Source organism: Hyaena hyaena, unplaced genomic scaffold (assembly GCF_003009895.1).
Source record: "Hyaena hyaena isolate Hyena2069 unplaced genomic scaffold, ASM300989v1 scaffold_200, whole genome shotgun sequence".
Lineage (NCBI taxonomy): Eukaryota > Metazoa > Chordata > Mammalia > Carnivora > Hyaenidae > Hyaena > Hyaena hyaena.
The window spans coordinates 935,697-955,922 of NW_024080834.1; the positions used below are offsets into that span (position 1 = coordinate 935,697).

Below are 20,226 nucleotides of genomic sequence, written 5' to 3' on the forward strand. Positions count from 1 at the left end.
AAAGCCTACTCCATCATCTGTTCTTTCTTGAGAGAGAAAGGCTATAGACTCTGGTATAATTTAGAGAATACACATCTCTGCCCAAGTTCTCATCTTTGCAGAGTCAACACGAGGAGCTGAAGAAACAGCACAGCGACTTGGAGGAGGAACATCGCAGGCAAGGAGAAGACTTCAGTAGGACGTTTAATGACCATAAGCAGAAATACCTGCAGCTGCAGCAAGAGAAAGAACAAGAACTCTCTAAGCTAAAAGGTATTTGGAAGTCTAATTAGCCAGTGTATATGGAAATAACTGCTCATATTAACATTTCTATAAAACCATAGAATTTTGTTTGTTGTTTTACGTGGCAATTGATTCACATTTACCATGTGGTACTCACCACGTGGTTACTTTTTTTTTTTTTTTTTTTTGATAAGTTTATTTATTTATTTTGAGAGGAAGAGAAAGAGTGTGAGCCAGGGAGGGGCAGAGAGAAAGGGAGAGAGAATCCCAAGCAGGCTCTGTGCTATCAGTACAGAGCCTGAAGCAGGGCTCAATTTCATGAACTGTGAGATCATGACTTGAGCCAAGATCAAGAGTTAGCCACTTAACTGACTCAGCCACCCAGCCACCCTCCCATGTGGTTACTTTTTTGTAACATTTCACATTTATCCTTATCTCTTTGGGTTTTTTTAGGAAACAGCATAGAATCTTTAGTGATTCTTTGATGGGCCACATTGGTCATGTTGGGCAAGACAGTTCTCTTTGTATCTGTGTTGCGAGATATTTAGCATCTCTGACCCCTACCCACAAAATGCCAGCAATGCTCTACGGTCATTGTGATGATCAGAATTGCCCCATGCATTTCCTAATCTCCAAAGGGCCATAAAGACTACCTGGCGATTGCTAGTAGTAGCTTTGAAAAGCTCAGGCTCCAGAGTCACAATGCCCTGGTGAATTTTGGCCTTTTCAGTTACTAGTTATATGACCATGGACAGGCTGTGTAATCACATGCCTCATTGCCATTGTCTGTAGAACTGGGGCATTCATAAAAAGTTATCAAACTCCTGGGGCTGGTGCGAGTATTAAATAATTTACACAAAGCCACCTGGAACACTTACTGACACATGATCAGCATCAACATGAGGCAGTTTCGTCGTAATATAAAACAATATGCATCACTTCTCTAAGTACATGTAAGTTCTGAAAGAGGGAAATATTCTACAATCAGCTATTCGGGTGCTAAGTAAGTTTGAAGTGTGAGAGTTGGTTTGTAAAGGCACATAGTGATGCAAAAACGATGGTGAAATCCAAGGAAGGGCTGTGGCTCACTTAATTATACTGTACCAAACAATATTTGGATTTTATAGAAGACATCATCATAGGGGGAAGCTGAGTAGTGTGTATACTGGACCTCTGCATACTTTTTTTTGCAATGTTTTGTCTGTAAGAATTTCAAAATAGTTTACAACAAAAAGGCATGTGGGAGTTAAGTAGCCATAGAAGCTGTTTACAAGAAGTTACAGTGGCCTTGAGAGAAGGGCCAGGTGGCAGCAGACGACACCCAAGAGGAGTAGACCTGCAGGGCACTGGCTTGGTGCTATGGCAGATGGTGGGCATCATTAAGATAACAAACAGAGAAACGTCTTCACAAAGGTAATAGAAATCATGTTTTCTTATGAAAACATTTCCTTGAAATCAAGCTCATTTAGAGTAAAACTCTAAATATATAATTAATATATAATATTATATTTATATATATTTTATTTATATATATTTTTATATATTATAATATATAATATTTGTTAATATATAATTAACACATTATATATAGGAGTAATAAATCCGAACCATGGCAAATAGAAGGACACATGTATGTGAATTCTGTGTCCTGAGATAATTCAAGCCTCATAACCTGGTCTGAACTTGCTGGCAGCCAGGACAGAAAGGGAAATGCAGTAAGTTATAGGGTTCTTGGTATTAGAATGAGAGAATATACCTACACTGTGGTTTGAGCAGGGGAGGGAGAAACAGAGAGTAAGAGAAGGGGGCGAGAGAGAACAGTATTCCTGGTATCAATTAATTTTTGAAAGAAATTTCATGGAGGCCTTAAACAATAGGGTGTGAAGATGCCTTTGATGACACTTATACCGTGTCAACACTTATACAGCCAACAACACATTTATTGTCTCCCTGGATCACGAGTGGTGCCCTATTTTGACCTTTGGGTCAAAACCCTTCCCACCCTGTTCTTGATCTCTCCCCTAAACCCAAACACCAGTCCAAAGCTCAGGGGTTAGGCAGGGACTATACAGGAGTAAGAGTGGACAGAAAATATGGTGAGAGATGGTGATGGGCACTTTCTTCAGTGCTGAGTGCCACGCTGGAGAGTTAGGGTTTTGTCTGCAGGGGGTGACTGGCACTCCGGGGTGCTTTGCCCAGCACGGTGCAGACTTCTTACACTTGCTGTCTCAGTGTTGTTATTAACAGCATCCCCTTTCACTTTCAAAGGTACCTCCCACTGAAAAGTGAGTTATATTGTATTCCTGCCACCCTTCAACTTCTGCTGAGTCTTGTCACATGAGACTTGGCCTCATGTTGCCAAATTTAGTAGACCCAGATTCTTGATTTTTAAATGGCGACAACTGTTCAGATGTGGCACCCTCTGCATAGGTCAACACTGCAGGCGCTGAACCAAACCAAACAAACAAAACGTGAGTTGGATGCAGCCCCAGGGCTACCAGTTCATAGCATCTAATATCCAGATATAGTGAAAGTGAGAAAATCACCAAGAGGGTAAGAGCACGGGGCCTGGAATCTTCAAGTCACGGAAGTTGTTCCTTGAATGGTAGGCTTGAGATTAGAGAGATTGTAGGACTTTGCTCGGACAGCCACAGTCTCACATGATAGCCCTGGAAAAAAACTGTCTTTTCGCTATTGGAGGGAGAATTTGCATCAGTCATGAACTCAGTGGTAGGGGAAAGAAAATATATGTAGAAATTTTCAGGGTGCCTGGTTGGCTCAGTCAGTTAAGCGTCCGACTTTGGCTCAGGTCATGATCTCACGGTTCTTGGGTTCGAGCCCTGCGTCGGGCTCTGTGCTGACAGCCAGCTCAGAGCCTGGAGCCTGCTTCAGATTCCGTGTCTCCCTCTCTCTCTGACCTTCCCCTACTCATGCTGTCTCTCTCTCAGAAATAAATAAAACATTAAAGATTTTTTTTAAAAAAAGAAATTTTCAACAGGTAAGTAGGGTTTCTCTCTGTCCCTTACTTCTTGAGTAGCTTTTGTAAGTGAAATATCCTTTGGGATCCGTGGAAATTATTCATGCTATGAGAAGTAGGATTTGTACTTTTTGATAACGTTCTTTTTAATTTGTAGAGAGACTCAAATCTTACACCGGTCCTGCCCTTTGCATTTTATTCCTAAGGACTTGCTTATTAACAGAAATACTTCATTTTTTAACTACCGAGTAATTATAACTCCTTAACTTCTACACTGTGTAGCATCTTTAAAAGTATTTAAGCTACCAAACCAGATTGTTTTGGAATGTCTGGCTGAACCCAGGCCATATCCCAAAATGATAAAATTTTGGTTGATTTGGCCTATTATACTATCAAAGTTAAAAACAAATCCTAAAAATAGTTATGTGAAGTTATAGATATGAAACCTAATGGAATCAAAAGCCAGAAAATCTCAAGGCTTTATGCATGATTTTCTTTTTCAAAAATAGAAAGCGTGTACAATTTGAGAGAAGAGAATAGACAACTAAGGAAAGCGCACCAAGACATGCACACACAGCTCCAAGACGTCAAGGTAAAACAACACTGAGCCTTTGACTGTTTACTCCTGGCTTGCTTTACTTTGCAGAATGGCTTTAGTAGTCATTCCCTAATTGACTTGCATTACAAATCCACGTTGTTGCTTTGGGCTTTGCATAAATTGGAGTGTGTCCACTACTTTTACCACTTCTGCATTGTGAGCTAAAAGATGGTCTGAAAATGCAAACATTTTTGTTAGTACTGAAATGATTTCTTTTGCTAGATGGTTGCATTTTAATAAGCTTTGTGTTTACCAAGGTTTATTAATAACAAGATATTCCTTTGGTTTTGATTTCCTTGTAAGTGATTATGACCTTGAGGGAGCACGTTTTTGATTTCAGAATACTACATTCATAGAGTCTTCTCTTTACAATGATTTTTAAACTGAGCAAATGCTTTGAGAAAGACAAACAGCCAGGCAGGCAAAGCTGCATGTGGATGCCCATACTGCCATCAGGCAAAGCAGAAGTTGTCTTCAAATGTTCAATCTCAACATGTAAAATTCTTTTTTGTGTAGCAACAGCATAAGAATTTACTCTCCGAGCATGAACAACTTGTAGTGACTTTGGAAGACCACAAGAGTGCACTAGCTGCTGCACAGGTTAGCAGGGCAGCAGCCTCTATCGGTTCTTGTTACAGTCTGCTTAACATTTCCGAATTCCTCTATGCATGTAGTCTCTCACAAGCCAGCCTTCAGTAAGTTCCTTAGGACAGAGCTCTCCTGATCCTGAGGATCCTGCATGCTTTCGTAATTCAATCAAGAGAATATTAAATAAGCTTTCGATATTGTTATTATTATTATTGCACCGGTAGTGTCTACCCTCCACCAGCCCCTATTTGCAGTGATCTAATACTTATTTAAATCACAGAAATCACATCTTATATATGGTCTTCTGCCACTCTCCGCCCTTTGATGACTCTTCCAGTACGATATATAGAATTTTATGATGCTAGCTACCTAAGTAAATAATTGTCAAGACTTTTTCTTCCATCCCTCCCTCCCTCGCTTCCGCATTCCAGCCTACAGACACTCCTTTTAGGACGAGGCTTATGGATTATTGGTCAAATTACAGAAAATAAGAGATCTCATGTCAGTCGAGAAGGAAAAACAGGAGTCGTGAGTTCCATTTGTTCAAAGCCTCGAACAGTCCCTGGCACAAAGCAGGCCCACAGTGGATATTTGCTGAATGAACAAACGGATGAATACAAGTGTTGGAGAGCTTCTTAAAGCAATACCATACTATGTTTTACAGCTTTCTAGTAGAAACAAACCAGTAGAAATGGCTACCTTAGTCGCTAGGTCTGCACTTCTCTTCTGTTGGAAGCATTCAGAGGAAAACCAACTGTCTGTCCAATTCAGGAGACCATGTGTTACATCTTGTCTTTATAAAATTATGAGATGTATAATATGCTGGGCCCTGGCCCATCTTAGAGACTATAGCATCTGAGTTTGTGGGACTTCTTTTCAAGGTAGTCACTGAGTATCTCCCACCAAAACTGTAGCTGTGTGGTAGTTTTTCACGTGTGTGCAAATCAAATTGACCTTAGGAGATTATTTCATTCAAAACCTCCTTTATAAAATTTTTACCAAGAATTTATTTGAGGCTGTTTTTCATGCTGAAAAATGTGACAAACTAATTTGAGTGTTCCATGTGCTATGATGCCCACGAATATTAGGCTAAGCAACAATTTGAAAATCCAGAGAAATGTTAAGTAAAAAATGCATTTCATGACCAAAACCAAGTTGTGTAGTAAGCATGCTGGGAGTATTATGGACAAGATTTTGTAGTAGAAAACCTATTTTTCTGTAACTTATATATTGTATTCTATTTCTTTAAAAATCTTTTCTCCTCCTTTGATAGGAGACTGAAGTAGTCCTGTTGCCCCCCCACCAAATCATGCCAGAACTGGGTGCAGTACTTAGAGTCCCACCTCTGGTCCCCATGCTAGTACTTTCCCTGACTCTCTTTAGGAAGAAAATACTGCTCCAGGCACCTCCATTTCTTCCATAAATCATCTGATAAGACTGCATCTTGACAACCTGATTTTTAAATGTAGTTGAGTGGGGAGAAAGCAAGAATAGAATAGAATTTGAGTTTATGGTTTGTCAAGGATCTTCATAAGAACTTTTTATACAGGGTTTTATTTAATATTTACAACCTACTGAGCTATTACATTTTGTCCTTTTTATAGCTAAATAAAGTGAGGTCAAAGGGAAATAAAATAGCTGGTCCAACATCAGTGACCAGAACTGAGCTTCAAGTTTAGGGCCTGTGGACATCACGGTCACGTGTAACTTGTAAGCAGACACTTTGAGAGACTTTCCTGCTTCACAGTTCTATGGGCGTTGCCCCAGACCCTGTCGTGTCATAATTTCTAGGCTGGGGGCTCAGGAGACTGCATTTTTAATATGATCCTTCCATTCTCCTTGCACACTAATATTTGACAACTGCAGCATTCTTTCAAATATGTATCTAGGAAGAGGAGAAAGGAGAAGTATATATTAAAAGTATCACTATGTGGATATCTTTTTCTTTTTTTCCTTTGACCTCCAAAGTTGGTTTGCAAATGTTTTGATAGATTTCTGGGATAAGGGCCATCATTGGCCATATGGCATGCCTTTGTACAAATTATACGGAAGCACTCCCCTGAGATAGATTTACTGAGAAAACTTCTTCATCTTTGTGTGAATTGGAAAAAAAAACAAAAACAAAAAAAAACTAAAAAGGCCCCTAGTCATTGGGGTGGAGAGCACTATGCCAGGGTGTATGGCTGGGACTGTGGGGTGCTGGCTGGACTCTAGCCTCCACTCACCTGCTCTGCTGTACGCCCTGACTGGGAAACTCATCCAGAAAAGATTGCTGTATTCTCTGTATGTATTTACGTAGGTGTTTACATGTGTGTTTACACACACAGCACTTCTGTTTTAGGATAACAGTGTTGGTGCATGTGATGAGTTAAGTATGAGCAGTGTCTATTGATTTTTCTTAGTTAAGGTATTTTTTTTCTGCCTTTCTAGTCCTTTGTATTAAAAATATTGTGCATGCATGCACACACACACACACGCACACACATACCACTACCACATATGCACAGATACACCTATAAGAGTATATTGTAGTTTAATACTTACGGTAGTGCCTTTATCACCTTAGAAGCAAGGACGTTCACAGTTGAGGAATAAACACCTAGGCTCATTTCATGCCTATGCTATTGCTTTCCTAAATCTGCAAAGCACAATGCTGCAAGCATTCTGGAGAATAAGCTAATCTATTTGAGTATAGGCTGATGGGGGGAAGGGTGTGGTCTGAGTGATTTTATATACATATAAATTATATATATGTATATATATATAATAAACTTGTGATTCATTTCCACTGAAAACATTACTCAGACCATATTGGTAAAAGATATCTGCACTTGTATTTATATAATTATGTGAATTTTTAAACAAATTTTTTAATGCTGTAAAACTGATTGCAAATGGTCTTTTAATAATGATATTTATACTGGAAAGTTATTTATAAGAATTCTGACTGTTTAACATAGCATGAGACACTAACATCTGTCTTAGATATTTTTTCTCTGTTCCCTTTGTGTCTAATTCTCTCTCATTTGCATGTGCTTAAAAATGGTTAAGCTTGTCCAAGTAAGAATAGCTAATGCATGGAAATAATCTGCATATTTTTCCTAGTTTGTACTTCAGTATAATATTTTCCTCTAGTCTTCCAGTGAACCCTAATGTCCATCCATGAACAATGTATCTCTTTCTCTCCTCAAATTGTACAATTTGCATCCAATTGTGCAATTTATACACAGACACAAGTTGCAGAATATAAACAATTAAAAGATACTTTGAATCGGATCCCAAGCCTTCGCAAACCAGAACAAACAGAGCAGCAGAATGTTACCCAGGTGACACATTTTCCACACGGTGACAACCCAGCGAGGGAGAAGGCAGCCGGAGAGCCGCGGGAGGTAAGAGGCGTGAACTGGTTGGTATTCTGTTGTTGGGTCACTTTCCGCATCAAGCTGTCATCAGGTGAACTGCTCGAAATATTGCCAGCTCTTCCTGCAGAACAGTGGTTCTCAAATTTTAGCGTAGATCAGAGTCCCCAGCAGGGCTGTTAAAACACAGATAGTTGGGCCCCAGTCCAGTTCAGTTTCCAGTTCAGTTATTTTGGGATGAGGCCTGCATTTCTAACTGATTCAGCTGGTCTGGGGAGTACGCTTTGAGAGCTACTGCTGTAGTATTTTTCTGGGAAAGAGTTTACTGGCTTTGTTTATTCATGTGGGTTTATTTTTCTAAAGGAGCTGTTGTGCTGACTTAAAAAAATTTTTTTTTCTGTTCATGTCATTTGGGTTTTTAGGTGGCAGAGTGAGATTAAATGATCATGAGAATATTATGTGACACTCAAGTGTTCAGGTTGATAATATAGTTGAACTTGATGCAGTGCTAGGTCCACACAGAACAAGCCAAAAATTGTATTTAAGAGGTCTTTATAAAACTACCAAATGTGGGGCGCCTGGGTGGCTTAGTCGGTTAAGCGTCTGACTTTCGCTTGGGTCATGATCTCGTGGTTCGTGGGTTCGAGCCCCGCGTCGGGCTCTGTGCTGACTGCCGGCTCGGAGCCTGGAGCCTGTTTCAGAGTCTGTATCTCCCTCTCTCTCTCTGGCCCTCCCCTGCTCACGCTGTCTCTCTCTTTCCTAGAAATAAAAATTAAAAAAAAAAAAAAAAACTACCAAATGTATGAGTACTAGTTTCTTAATCCACCTTTTCTTTTTTGTATTCCTGTTGTTCATAAAAGCTGAGCCTTGCTTAAAAAATATCTCGTAAGTGGGACATCAAAAGTAGGGTTACCCTTATCCTTTATTCTTACAAAACTGTTTTAATAACATGCATAATAAATATGGCAAATATGATACTCTTTCCCCCAAAGAAGTTGGTTTGAACAGCAAACATTCGAGAAGATGTGCCCCAAGTTACCATCTTATGGGAATAATCAAGTTGCTAGGGGTGGACTTCATGGACGTCTTCAGTCATGCAGAGCATTCCTGTGCAGACAGGACCTGCTGTGTCTTCCCAGACCCATGCTGTTACTGTTAACTTCAGAAAACATGACCAGATCCCTGGCCTGGGGATTGGTTCTATCCCTTATCCCTGTCTGACTACCAGTTTCCTGGATTAATCTTGTAATGACTCACACCTTTAGTTTTCATATCTGTGAGGGCGGAGATAGTGGTTATCTGCTGGAACCTTTCTCACAGAAGTGCTGTGGAGATAAATGGCATGTGTTTGAAAGCATTTAGGGCCCTTCAGAGAAATACTTCATGTAAAGCCAGGGCATGGACGTGAGGATGTTGGTAAGACATACATCTCCAAAAGTTGTCCTCAGCTGTCTGAGAAAGGACTTCTTCTTCCTCTTGTTTATTTATTTATTCTTTTTCAAAATTTTCTTTAAATTCTAGTTAGTTAACGTATAGTGCAGTATTGGTTACAGGAGTAGAATCTAGTGATTCCTCATTTACGTACAATACTCACATTGCCCATTTAGCCCATCCCCCCACCCACTTCCCTCCATCAACCCTCAGTTTGTTCTCTGTCATTAAGAGTCTCGTATGCTTCGGTTCCTTCTGTCTTTTTTTTCCCCTTTCCATATGTTCTTCTGTTTTATTTCTTAAATTTCATCTATGAGTGAAATCATGTGATATTTGACTTATTTTGCTTAGTGTAATACACTCTGGCTTCATCTACACCATTGCAAATGGCAAGATTTCATTCTTTTTCATGACTGAGTAATATTTCATTACATACACACACCACATCTCCTTTATCCATTCATAAGTCGATGAACATTTGGACCCTTCTCATAGTTTGGCTGTTGTTGATAATGCTGCTATAAACAACAGGGTGCATGTAGCCCTTCGAATCTGTATTTTTGTATCTTTTGGGTAAATACCTAATTTGCAATTGTGGGTCATAGGTTAGTTCTATTTTTAACTTTGAGGAACCTCCTTTTAGTTTTGTTGATTGTTTGCTGTGCAGATTTATTTATACAATTCAGTTTCTTAGTTACAGTTCTGCTAATTTAAGAAGATGGCTTCACATTTATTTCAATTTGGAAGAGCAATCTGACCAAAGAAGTCATTTTTTTCTGATAAAGTTGGAAGAGGGAGAGGAGTGATAAGTTTTCTTATGCTATTTTATCATCTCTTTTTTGCCCCTCTTTTTTTTTTTTTTTTAATGTTTTATTTATTTCTAAGAGAGAGAGAGAGAGACAGCGTGAGCAGGGGAGGGTCAGAGAGAGAGGGAGTCACAGACTGAAACAGGCTCCAGTCTGTGAGCTGGCAGTCAGCCCAGAGCCGGATGCGGGGCTCGAACCCACGAACCGCGAGATCATGACCTAAGCGAAAGTCGGACACTTAACCGACTAAGCCACCCAGGCGCCCCATTGCCCCTCTTTCGTAAGCAGTGAAGATCACATGGAAATCTTTGCAACTTTAAATATGGGAAAATCAATTTATTTTTTTAACGCTTATTTCTTTTTGAGAGACAGAGAGACAGCGTGAGCAGGGGAGGGTCAGAGAGAGAGGGAGACACAGAATCTGAAACAGGCACTAGACTCTGAGCCGGCTGTCAGCACAGAGCCCAACGCAGGGCTCGAACCCACAAACCGTGAGATCATGACCTACGCTGAAGTCGGACGTTTAACCGACTGAGCCACCCAGGTGCCCCTGGGAAAACCAATTTAAATCAACTGATTTTTGAAGAGCAGTTCCCTGTAAAAAGACATGTCTTTTTTGTTGTTCAGAGTTTTCTATATTAACAATACAAACTACTTACAAAATATTTCCTCTGATTTACAAAGAGATAAATATGTTAAAAATATTTTATTGTATGATTTAATGGGCACTATTTTTCACTAACATGGATGTCTATTAGTAATGGCATTCTTTTTTTTTTTTTTTATTAGTTAGTAAAAAATAAACCCAACTCATCTTCAGTATGGTCTTATCCTGGTCTTCTCTTAAATTAAAAAAAAAATTGTAATACTTATTTTTAAGAGAGAAAGAGACAGAGTACTAGGAGTAACAGGAAGGGGAGGGATGGTGCACAGAGAGAGAGGGAGACACAGAATCTGAAGCAGCTCCAGGCTCTGAGCTGTCAGCACAGAACCCGATGTGGGTCTTGAACCCATGAACCATGAGATCATGACCTGAGCTGAAGTCAGATGTTTAACCGACTGAGCAACTCAGGATCCCCTGTCATTCTCTTTTTAAGTCATTATTATTTTTTTAAGTTTTATTTATTTAAGTAATCTCTACACCCCATGTGGTGCTGAGCTCATGACCTCGAGATCAAAAGTTGCATGCTCTTCACACTGAGCCAGTAAGGCACCCAAGTTTTCAAATATTATTGAAAACAAAATGTAAATGGGAGAAACTCATAGAAACACTTCATCACTTGAAGTCTGAGGTTTTTTGTTTTGTTTTTTTAATTTTGTTCTGAAGAAAAACAGGAGTGAGACTGCTTTTGAGGGAAAAGTCTGCTGCAGTGCGGTCACATATAGGCTTTACTCTTAGGTTACTTACTGTATTCTTTCCAAGATGAGCTTTTGTTATGTTATCTCTATTTTATAGGTGAGATTACACAGGGAGAAGAGTTAAGTGACTCCATTGCAGCCATACTTTTCTGTCAGGACTCTGTATATCTAGACTCCAAGACTTTGCTTATGTTGTAACCCCACAGACATGGTAATAAAGAGGGTGTACCGCTGCTTTCAAAATAGAAGGGTGTCATTTCCCGTGATGTGCTTGGCCTAGGTGTCTCGGAATAGTGATGTGTGGCAGACTCACGAAGCCGTTCCTAGAAGAACAGAAGAAACAAGACTTTACCCTCCTTCCCAGAAGGAGGCAGAATCTCAGGCTCCAGCAGAGCTGAACCAGCAGGAAGCGGAACCCAGGGAGCCAGAGGAGCGTCAGGTTGAAGAGGAGCACAGGAAGGCTCTGGAAGAGGAGGCCATGGAGCAGGTCGGGCGGGCCGAACACCTGGAAGAGGAACACGACCCATCCCCAGAGGAGCAGGCCCGGGAGTGGAAGGAACAGCGAGAACCGAGAGAAGAAACCAGCCTTCCGGGGAGGGGCGCTCACGCCGAGGTACAAGGCCATCCGCTTCTCCTCCGCCTATATTCTGTTTCGTCCGCTGCGATAGGGGGCATGGCTTTGTTTTTAAATGTTGTAAAAGCCTCCCCCTATAGAGCGGTTTCACTGAACGCTACATGCACATATATGTTTTATATGCACGTATTTAAGTTTTCTCTTGTCGTGTTAATAGCGTAGCTGCTCCCATACCGCAGAAAGCTGAGTGAAGGAAACGGAAAGCTGTCGGTGTACTTTCTTTGCCAGGAGGGCATAACAAGGCCGTCTCCTGCTCACGTAGGTCCCTTGAGCAGGAGGAGGACAGATGAGTGCCTGAGTGGGGACCTCCCCGGAATGTGCTCAGGTCCCACGGGCAAGTTGAGTCCCGGAAAGGTCTCATTTTCTATGATCAAAAGTCTCCTCCTCCCTCATTTACTATCAAATGGTAGGTGGCTTTTGCACATCCATCTTCAAGGTGGTTATTAAGTTGTCAAAAGGCTGATCTTATCTCTTAAGGATGCCCCATTGGGTGAGTATGTTTAACCAATCTCTGCTCAGGCTCCCTCTACCGGAGCACTTCCCTCTCAAGTAAAGAAGGCCTTTTTCCCTTTGAAAAATCCATTATTATTAGAAATCGTACTTTAAACAAACTGAAGCACTGAAGGCAGAGACCTATCTTCCTTCCTCTGTCTCTAAGCTGATACCTAACACTGGGCTACCTGGCTTTTACATAGATGCTGATCACCTTGTATTTGTGACTCTGAGGTTTTGTTTGCCTTAGAACTTTCTAAGACTTCAAGCTACCTGAGACTTTAGGCTGAGTAGATGTAATGGTCTCTGTTGTTGGACGCCTTCATTATTGCCAACTTAGCATGGAGAAGCCCCTCCCAGTCTTGCGTCCCCCATATACCTTTTTTCAAAAGTAATTCCCCTTTGGGTTTAGTTCCCCTTAAGCCTGCACCTTCTCTCCTTTGGTGAATATTGTGTGTGCTTGTGTTGGTTGGGAGAAGGGGTGATGGAGGAGTGAGTGGTGGGCTGGCTCGGTGGGAAGCAGCGTTTAAGAATTCCTGGATCAGTTTTTCCTTTCATCAGAAGATACTATCTAGTCACTCATTCTCTTTTTCTTTGAAGGAATTTGTTCTCTGCCACCCCCACCCCTGACCACCCTTATCTAAAATTTGGCTTTTTTTTGGCTGTGGTTAGCCTGAGATTGGTTCTGCATTCCTAGAATTAATTGGCATCCCTGGATCCTACACTCCTCATGGAAAAGCCTTAGCCACAGCTTCGACTCACAAATGCTACAGTTAATGTGAGGTTACTAGGTACCCACTTAGAGCAGAACCTTTTGAATGTACATTTAGTGAAGGTTCAAAAGGGATTTCTTCTGTTTTGCCCTCTTCTGTGTGAGAGGGAACACTTTGAAAATCTGCCAAAATGCCAACAAATAGAGGCGATCAGTTGCTAAAAGAAGCCAAAGGTAACTCAGAGAGTTGGGAAAGAGGGGTTCTGGCTCAAGGTGACCTCGAACCTGAGGTATAATCCCAGTCCACCTCACAGGTCGGAGTTAATTAAATAAACCAGGCCTGCCGCGTGAGTTCATCGGGAGAAACCACAGAAGGGGGGACACCCCGAGGTCCTGACTGGTCTTGCTCAGCACCACCACATTTTCCCCAGGTGTACCCCTCAGCCAGGCCGGCCACCAACGTGCGGTCGCCCTACGAGGAGCAGTTGGAGCAGCAGAGACTGGCGGCGAAGCAGGCTGAGGAGTCGCAGCGGCTGAGAGAACAGCAGGAGGCACTGCACCAGCAGCGGCTGCAGGGACACTTGTTGAGGCAGCGACAGCAGCAGCAGCAGCAGCAGCAGCAGCTTCTGGCCAGAGAGGTGGCCCAGCAAGGGCAGGCCAGCCCCAAGGAGGGCCGGCCACAACCCCCGGAGCAGCTACGGTAGCCTTCCCCTCCCCTCGTTCACCCGAGCAGACGCACGTGGCTCCGGGTGTCTGTTCCCCGTGAGCTGCAGGGGCTCCTGTAGCTGGCTGGGAACAACCCCTTGAGGATTACATTTCCAAATATTTCATTTCTAAAATAATCATTTTTTTCCCTTAATTAAAAACCTTAGGTCTCCAAGTTTAGTTTAGAGAGAGAACCTAGCAGGTTCTGTGCTAACTTTATTTTACTTTATCACGTGAAAGGCGCTGTATGTTTTTTAAGACATCCTTTGACATTGTATCTGGAATCTTTCTTAAACCCAATAGCATAAGTGTAAAATTAAAAAAAAAGAAACTCTTGATGACTTTTTAAGAACTGTTGAAAAATTTATTACTACCTTTAAACGTAAATGACTTCTGTCAGATTGTGCCACTGAATTTGTCACTGAGTTGATAACGTTTGTGTCTCCTGCAGGCAGCAAGCCCATTATGACACCATGGATCATGATATTGTTCAGGGAGCAGAGGACCAAGGCGTCCAAGAAGAGGAAGGCGGTGGTGAGACTTCTCAGGCTGTGAATATGTTAATAAACATACTTGGTAATATGGAATATCCACCCAGAGTTGCATGCACATCTGAGTACATACAAGGGAGACTTGCGTACCGCACGCCTTTTGCTGTTGCCGCTGTTACTTTGCTGGTAATATTTCCAAACAGTGCACGTTGGTGGCCACAACTGCCCAAGATTATCTGTTTCCTTCCTAACATTTTTTTCCTGTAGTTTAAGCTTTCTGTGTACTGAATTGTTCTTTCTGATACATTATCATTGGACTGTTAAACTCTGGGAAATGGCTCCATTTTCTCCTTACCTTGGAAGCCTTTGGATCATTGCCTTGAAAGTTTTTCAGATTCAGGCGCTGGTAGCTTTCACTTGTGGCACACATCTCGTATGCAGTTGATCAAATATCCCTTCGCGTATAATAGAACTAGAAAGTAACCAGCTCTCTGGCAACTCTAACACTCAGATATGTATCCTTTTTAAAAGAGTCTGAAAGAAGGTGATTACCCAAACTCCCTCTATAGCCTGTTCTGATATTTTATAGCCCTCGTAGTCAAGACATTGTTTTCCTTATGTCCCCTTGTGCAGCACTTTAAGCGTTTTTGTTCCATTATCAGTAAGACTAGAGAACACTTTGTTCTCCTATTTATTTAATGAATCCCTTGGTGCACTTGAAATCTGATGGGAAGTTACCTTGCATCTCTGTTTTCTGTTAGCTAAATACTCACCTATAATATACTTAACCTTTCCTCTTATAGCTTACTTAAAAAGTTGTTTGTTGTTCTCTTTGTATGCTCTAATCTAAATTTCCTTTATTGAAATTTTTTTTTTCCCCAAAAGCAACAAGTAAATGTCTGTGTGAGTTGAACTGTGAGATGTGCTGTGTGGTGGCAGCCCTCACTGCTGCCATGTGCTGGGGTGTTCTTTCTTTCATTTCCTGACACGTTACTAGTTTCTCCTTTTGGTACCTTGCTATTTCCTCTGATATTACCAAAAATTAGCGGACAGTTTTAGCAGTGTCCAGTTGCCTGGGCATTCTTTTGTTGAGAAAGTTTTATTATTGTTTTTCGTATAACAAGGGGAGGGGAACGCAGCTCTTATAAACATTTGCTTTAGAAGAATAGGTCACTCACCCATGCTGTCTCCTTAGACACCTGGTCTGAGAAAAGGATGTAGTTTTATTCCAAAAAGCTGAGGTATATGCCTTCTGTTGAATTAACGTTTTTCTCTGTGGAGGAGAGATTGGGTGACATAGTCTGTAGGAACGCCCACTGGTGGCTTTTCTTTGAGTAGAAAGATAGAATCCTGTCTGGTTCATCTGCACTGATCTTAGTTCCTTTGATTTGCTAGCTTATGAGAGAGACAACCAGCACCAGGATGAGGCAGAAGATGACCCAGAGAATGGACATGAGCCTCAAGATCAGGGGCCCCACGAAGCTGATCCAGACTCCGAGGCAGATGTAAGTGTCTTCTCTTTTGGTCATGGCACAGGGAAACTCACAAGGCGGAAAGGACCCTGACACCGTGCCTCTGGCTCCAGATACGTCTGTTATGTCATCAGCGCAGAAGGAAGATGGCTTGCGTAATTATAGAAGCAACGTTGTTAACTGTAAACTGGGGCTATGAGTGTCACGAGACTGGCTCAAAAGCTGCTCTGGGAAACAGGAGTTTCCCTCTGACAACTTCTAGATCGAGAAAAGCCACAATAAGAAGCATTGAAATATGTAGTAATTCTGAAAAATGGGAAAAAAAAAAAGCAATCAATACGTGTGTAAGGATGTGGGGCTTGAGAAATGAAAAAAAAAATGCTCAAGTACCATAATGGTATAGAAAACTCAGAATATGAATCAGTACAGACTCAATAACCACGAATGTTCTTTGTGTTTGCCAAGGAAGGACCTGGACTCCCAGTTCACCTGTGTGGCTGGGGGCCTGAGGCAAGCAGGCGCCCAGTCAGTGTGTTCTTGTGCGTACGTGTAGATGAGTTTGACAGCTTACTTTAGCTCTCCTGTTGTCTTTTGCTAGTCAAACCACCGCTGTGTTTATGAAATCCAGTCTATGCTAACATATGGGTCCTGTTTATATGGAAAGGAGGGTCTATATACCCTTCCTTGATACTCGTTGAGAAAACCTTCCTGATGATACCTGCTTAAACTCCCCTGGATAGAAACGGGTTTTTTAAATTTCTTTTTATCTTTTTCCTTTTTTTTTAATGGGTAGAAACGGCTTTTGTACTTAACTTGAGCAGAGCTGTGGCAAAGCACGTTTGCCTGTGGCACCTGGGTTAGCACTTGGGTAAGTGTGTTCAGGAAAGGGCAGGAGCTCTGGAGAGCAGGGGAGTGGAGCTGGTGAGTATCTTGTGAGAACAGCAAGAAAAGTGGATGTGCCTGAGCAGATGCAGTGGGGAGAAACAGTGCCTGGCCCAGTGTCTGCGCTCTGGGTGCATCCTGCTTTGGGGACTTGACCTTCTAACCCTCCCTCTTCCGTCAGCACTTTACTTGTTCTGGAGGACACATTGCTGCCCTTCCTCCCATTCCTTCTTTTAATTAGAAATCGTTAGCCAGCTTGTCTCTCTCTCTCTCTTTGTTTCATCTATTTTTTTAATTAAACGAATTTTGTCCAGCTTTATCGAGGTACATTTGATCATCTGACTATTTGAATGTAACAACTGTCCTGTTACATTTCACTTATTAACTTGCCTGGAGTGGACATTTCTGTGGGCTTTTGCACCAGCCCTTTGGTAAAAAACATGTTACATTTTTCCTGTGCTTCTGCACATATTATTGAGAATGCCCAGAAAGAAATCTGTATATCAAGAGGTTGTGGAGTAATTGGCATCTAGTGTGAAGATGATGATTTGTCACTGTATTCCTAAGAAAAGTGCCATCTGCACTTGAACGAAGTGTGTAGCCAGGAATGTGCCAAGTAATCAGTCAGCTGAGACCGGTGAGCTCTTGACTATGTTCAAGGCTGCGAAGTGAATTGAAGTGGAATCTCATTGCCTGGAGAACACTGATACAGATCCAATCTTGGATGCCTCATCTCTGGGAAGCGTTTGCTGCTTCAGTTAAGTGTCCTGTTGGTGACCCTGAGTGACCCGGACATGGCTGCAAGCATTATCGTTCCTGCCCAGTGCAGGCTTTAAAAATCTGAATCTTTATGAGGACATGTATTGTTTTGAAGGGCGCTTTGGGAGTTTAAGTGGAAAACAGAGATACTTCTCAAGTCGATCATGTGAAGAGCATTTGTTGAACACCATAACTGAGAGCTGCTGGAGGGAAGGTTGGGGGAGAGATTTTTAAAGATCTGTTGCCAAATACTGGGTTCACTTGGTTCTTTTTCTCCTGTCTTTTGCCAGTGCAACGTCTCTCTTTCATGGTAGCGATCGTTCTGTAGAAATTTGTTCCGTGCTAGAAATCAACTGTTAATTTTGGATTAGCCCCTTATTAGGGGCACAGATCCTTTCTTGGGTCCTTTCTGATGTGGGCCTTCTCACTCTTCAATAGCTATTTGCCCCCTTAATGTGTAAAAAATTCCTTGCAGAGTAAAGCTTGTCTGTATAAGAATCAGCATACTCAGGGAAGAAGTTACTCCTTGCCTATCTAAACCTCCCATTTTAGTGATTTCTCCCACGTGGCCTGTTAGGCTTGATTAACTATTTTTCTTGTCTGTTTAGTTATGCTCACATTTCTTGTGCTAGAATCTGGAACACTGTCTTGGAATTGCTTGCAGAAAACAAGTGCTGTCTGCACTTCACTCTGATCCATCAGCCTCTGACAAATAAAGCAGGAGTTTCATCTTTTGACAGTGGGATGTGTACTTGTGAGTCTTGGCAAGGATAGAGTTGAACAGTCTGGCGAAGGACGATTTCATTTTCTGGCAGTGTGTGGCCTTTCCAATGAAATTAAATTTGATCCTGGGTCTTGAGGTAGTGGTTGCTTTTTATTAAAATTTTGCAGAGGGCAGCTGTCGAGGATATAAACCCAGCCGATGACCCCAATAATCAAGGTGAAGATGAATTTGAGGAAGCCGAGCAAGTGAGAGAGGAAAATTTGCCAGATGAAAATGAAGAGCCAAAACAAAGTAATGCAAAGCAAGAGAATGCGGAAATGGAAGAACATTTGGTGGTAAGCAGACGCTGCTACAGAGGGTGGTTTTAACCTGGGCATCTTAATAACGGCCTGATTGATGCAAAAGGTTAGTCCTAATACACACTGACAGAAGGTCTGCCTCTTTGGTTGGTTTTTAGGCCGTGATGTGAAATGCTGTGCCCACACTCAGGGAGGGAGGGTGGGTAACACACATTCTAGGTCTTGTGTTGGGAAGGGTTATTTATCATTTCCTGGCCACCGATGCATTGAAGGTACATTTTTTTTTTATGGCAGAAGCTTGCTCTTCATCCCAGAGGACTGTAAGATGCATCTCCGCTGTTCAGGAACCTAAGCTTCCCCTTTTGTCCCAACAGATGGCAGGAAACCCAGACCAGCAGGAGGACAATGTGGACGAGCAATACCAGGAAGAGGGCGAAGAGGAGGTAGGGAGGTGGGATGATGCAGGAGACTGGCCGAACCGCCTGGTGCCTCACACTCACCTTAGGGGCAGCGTGGGCTCTGACGCGCCTTCTGTAGACGTGTTCAGAAAGACATAGTTGGGATGAGAAAGGGTGGTTCCAAGAGGAAATGGACCGTGGAAGTGGAGACATGTGGTTAGAAGGTAATAGAATCCTTCTTTCTGGTTTGCACTAGAAATTTTGAACTAAAAGAAGCCATCCGGCCCTCCAGGAATGGTGGACTTAGGGCTGTGTGATATTTGTAAGAATACTTTCTCTCGTTTCTTTCCCTCATAAAAAGAGAGAAGAACAGAGCTTTGCACATCGGGTCTGAGGGTCTGGATCAACCCTGTAACTTACTCTGCAGACCCTGCCACAGGGGTGTCCCGAGTGTCCATCAGACTACACTTAACACCTTCCACCCAAATTTTTAGAGTCTCTACACTTTTTTTTTTTTAATGTTTTTTATTTATTTCTAGGAGAGAGAGAGAGAGAGAGACAGCGTAAGCAGGGGAGGGTCAGAGAGAGAGGGAGTCAAAGACTGAAACAGGCTCCAGGCTCCGAGCTGGCAGTCAGCACAGAGCCCGACGCGGGGCACGAACACAAAAACCAAAAGATCATGACCTAAGCAAAAGTCGGACGCTTAACCGACTAAGCCACCCAGGCGCCCCTAGAGTCTCTACACTTTGCCTCTTCTAAGAATTTAGTGTCATAATGAAATTTAACGATAAAGAAAAGGAAAAAATATGTTAAGGAGGTCAGTTGAATAAAATGCATTTGGGTGGAATTTCTTAAATTTCATTTTCGTTTCCTTGTTACCATAAAGTTCTAGCAGCTTATCGCTAACTGGCTTTGCGGAGCAGCCCCTGTCCTGGCGCGCATCGTGTAAGTGGTGGGTGAATGAATGCCACTGCTGGGAGCTGGGGAGTCTCCGCCCTCGACCGTCCGGACCACTGAAGCCCTGATCCTGGGGATGTGATACAGACGAGGCCAAGGCCGGGTGTTTGGTGTCTCTCTGGCCCAGGAAATGGTCCGCTGCATCAGAGCTCTGGTTCAAGAGTGGTTCTCAGCTGGGCTTCTTGCCTGTGTGGGGCGTTCGCCCTAACGGGAGCTGCGTGAGCGGATGGACAAATGGCAGCCTGAACCAACTCCCCCGGCCCTGGGGGTCCTGCTCCGCATACGTGTGCCACCACACTGGCATGTGCAGTTCTCTCGATGAGCCCTGCTGCCTCATTTCTGTTGCATTTGTTGTCCGCTT

General features: G+C 42.4%; 1 protein-coding gene across 2 annotated transcripts in view; it reads left to right on the forward strand.

Moving 5' to 3' along the window:
- GOLIM4 (golgi integral membrane protein 4) overlaps nt 1–20,226 on the forward strand; it is a 78,843-nt gene that overhangs the window by 50,411 nt on the left and 8,206 nt on the right. The window contains exons 5-14 of one of the 2 annotated variants that reach the window (XM_039241938.1): nt 102–252; nt 3,709–3,791; nt 4,314–4,397; nt 7,616–7,774; nt 11,621–11,953; nt 13,610–13,878; nt 14,335–14,417; nt 15,770–15,879; nt 18,379–18,546; nt 18,885–18,953. In XM_039241938.1, the coding sequence (XP_039097869.1) occupies nt 102–252; nt 3,709–3,791; nt 4,314–4,397; nt 7,616–7,774; nt 11,621–11,953; nt 13,610–13,878; nt 14,335–14,417; nt 15,770–15,879; nt 18,379–18,546; nt 18,885–18,953 (1,509 nt within the window). The remainder of the gene's footprint in view (nt 1–101; nt 253–3,708; nt 3,792–4,313; nt 4,398–7,615; nt 7,775–11,620; nt 11,954–13,609; nt 13,879–14,334; nt 14,418–15,769; nt 15,880–18,378; nt 18,547–18,884; nt 18,954–20,226) is intronic. The other variant, XM_039241939.1, reaches the window with a different exon arrangement.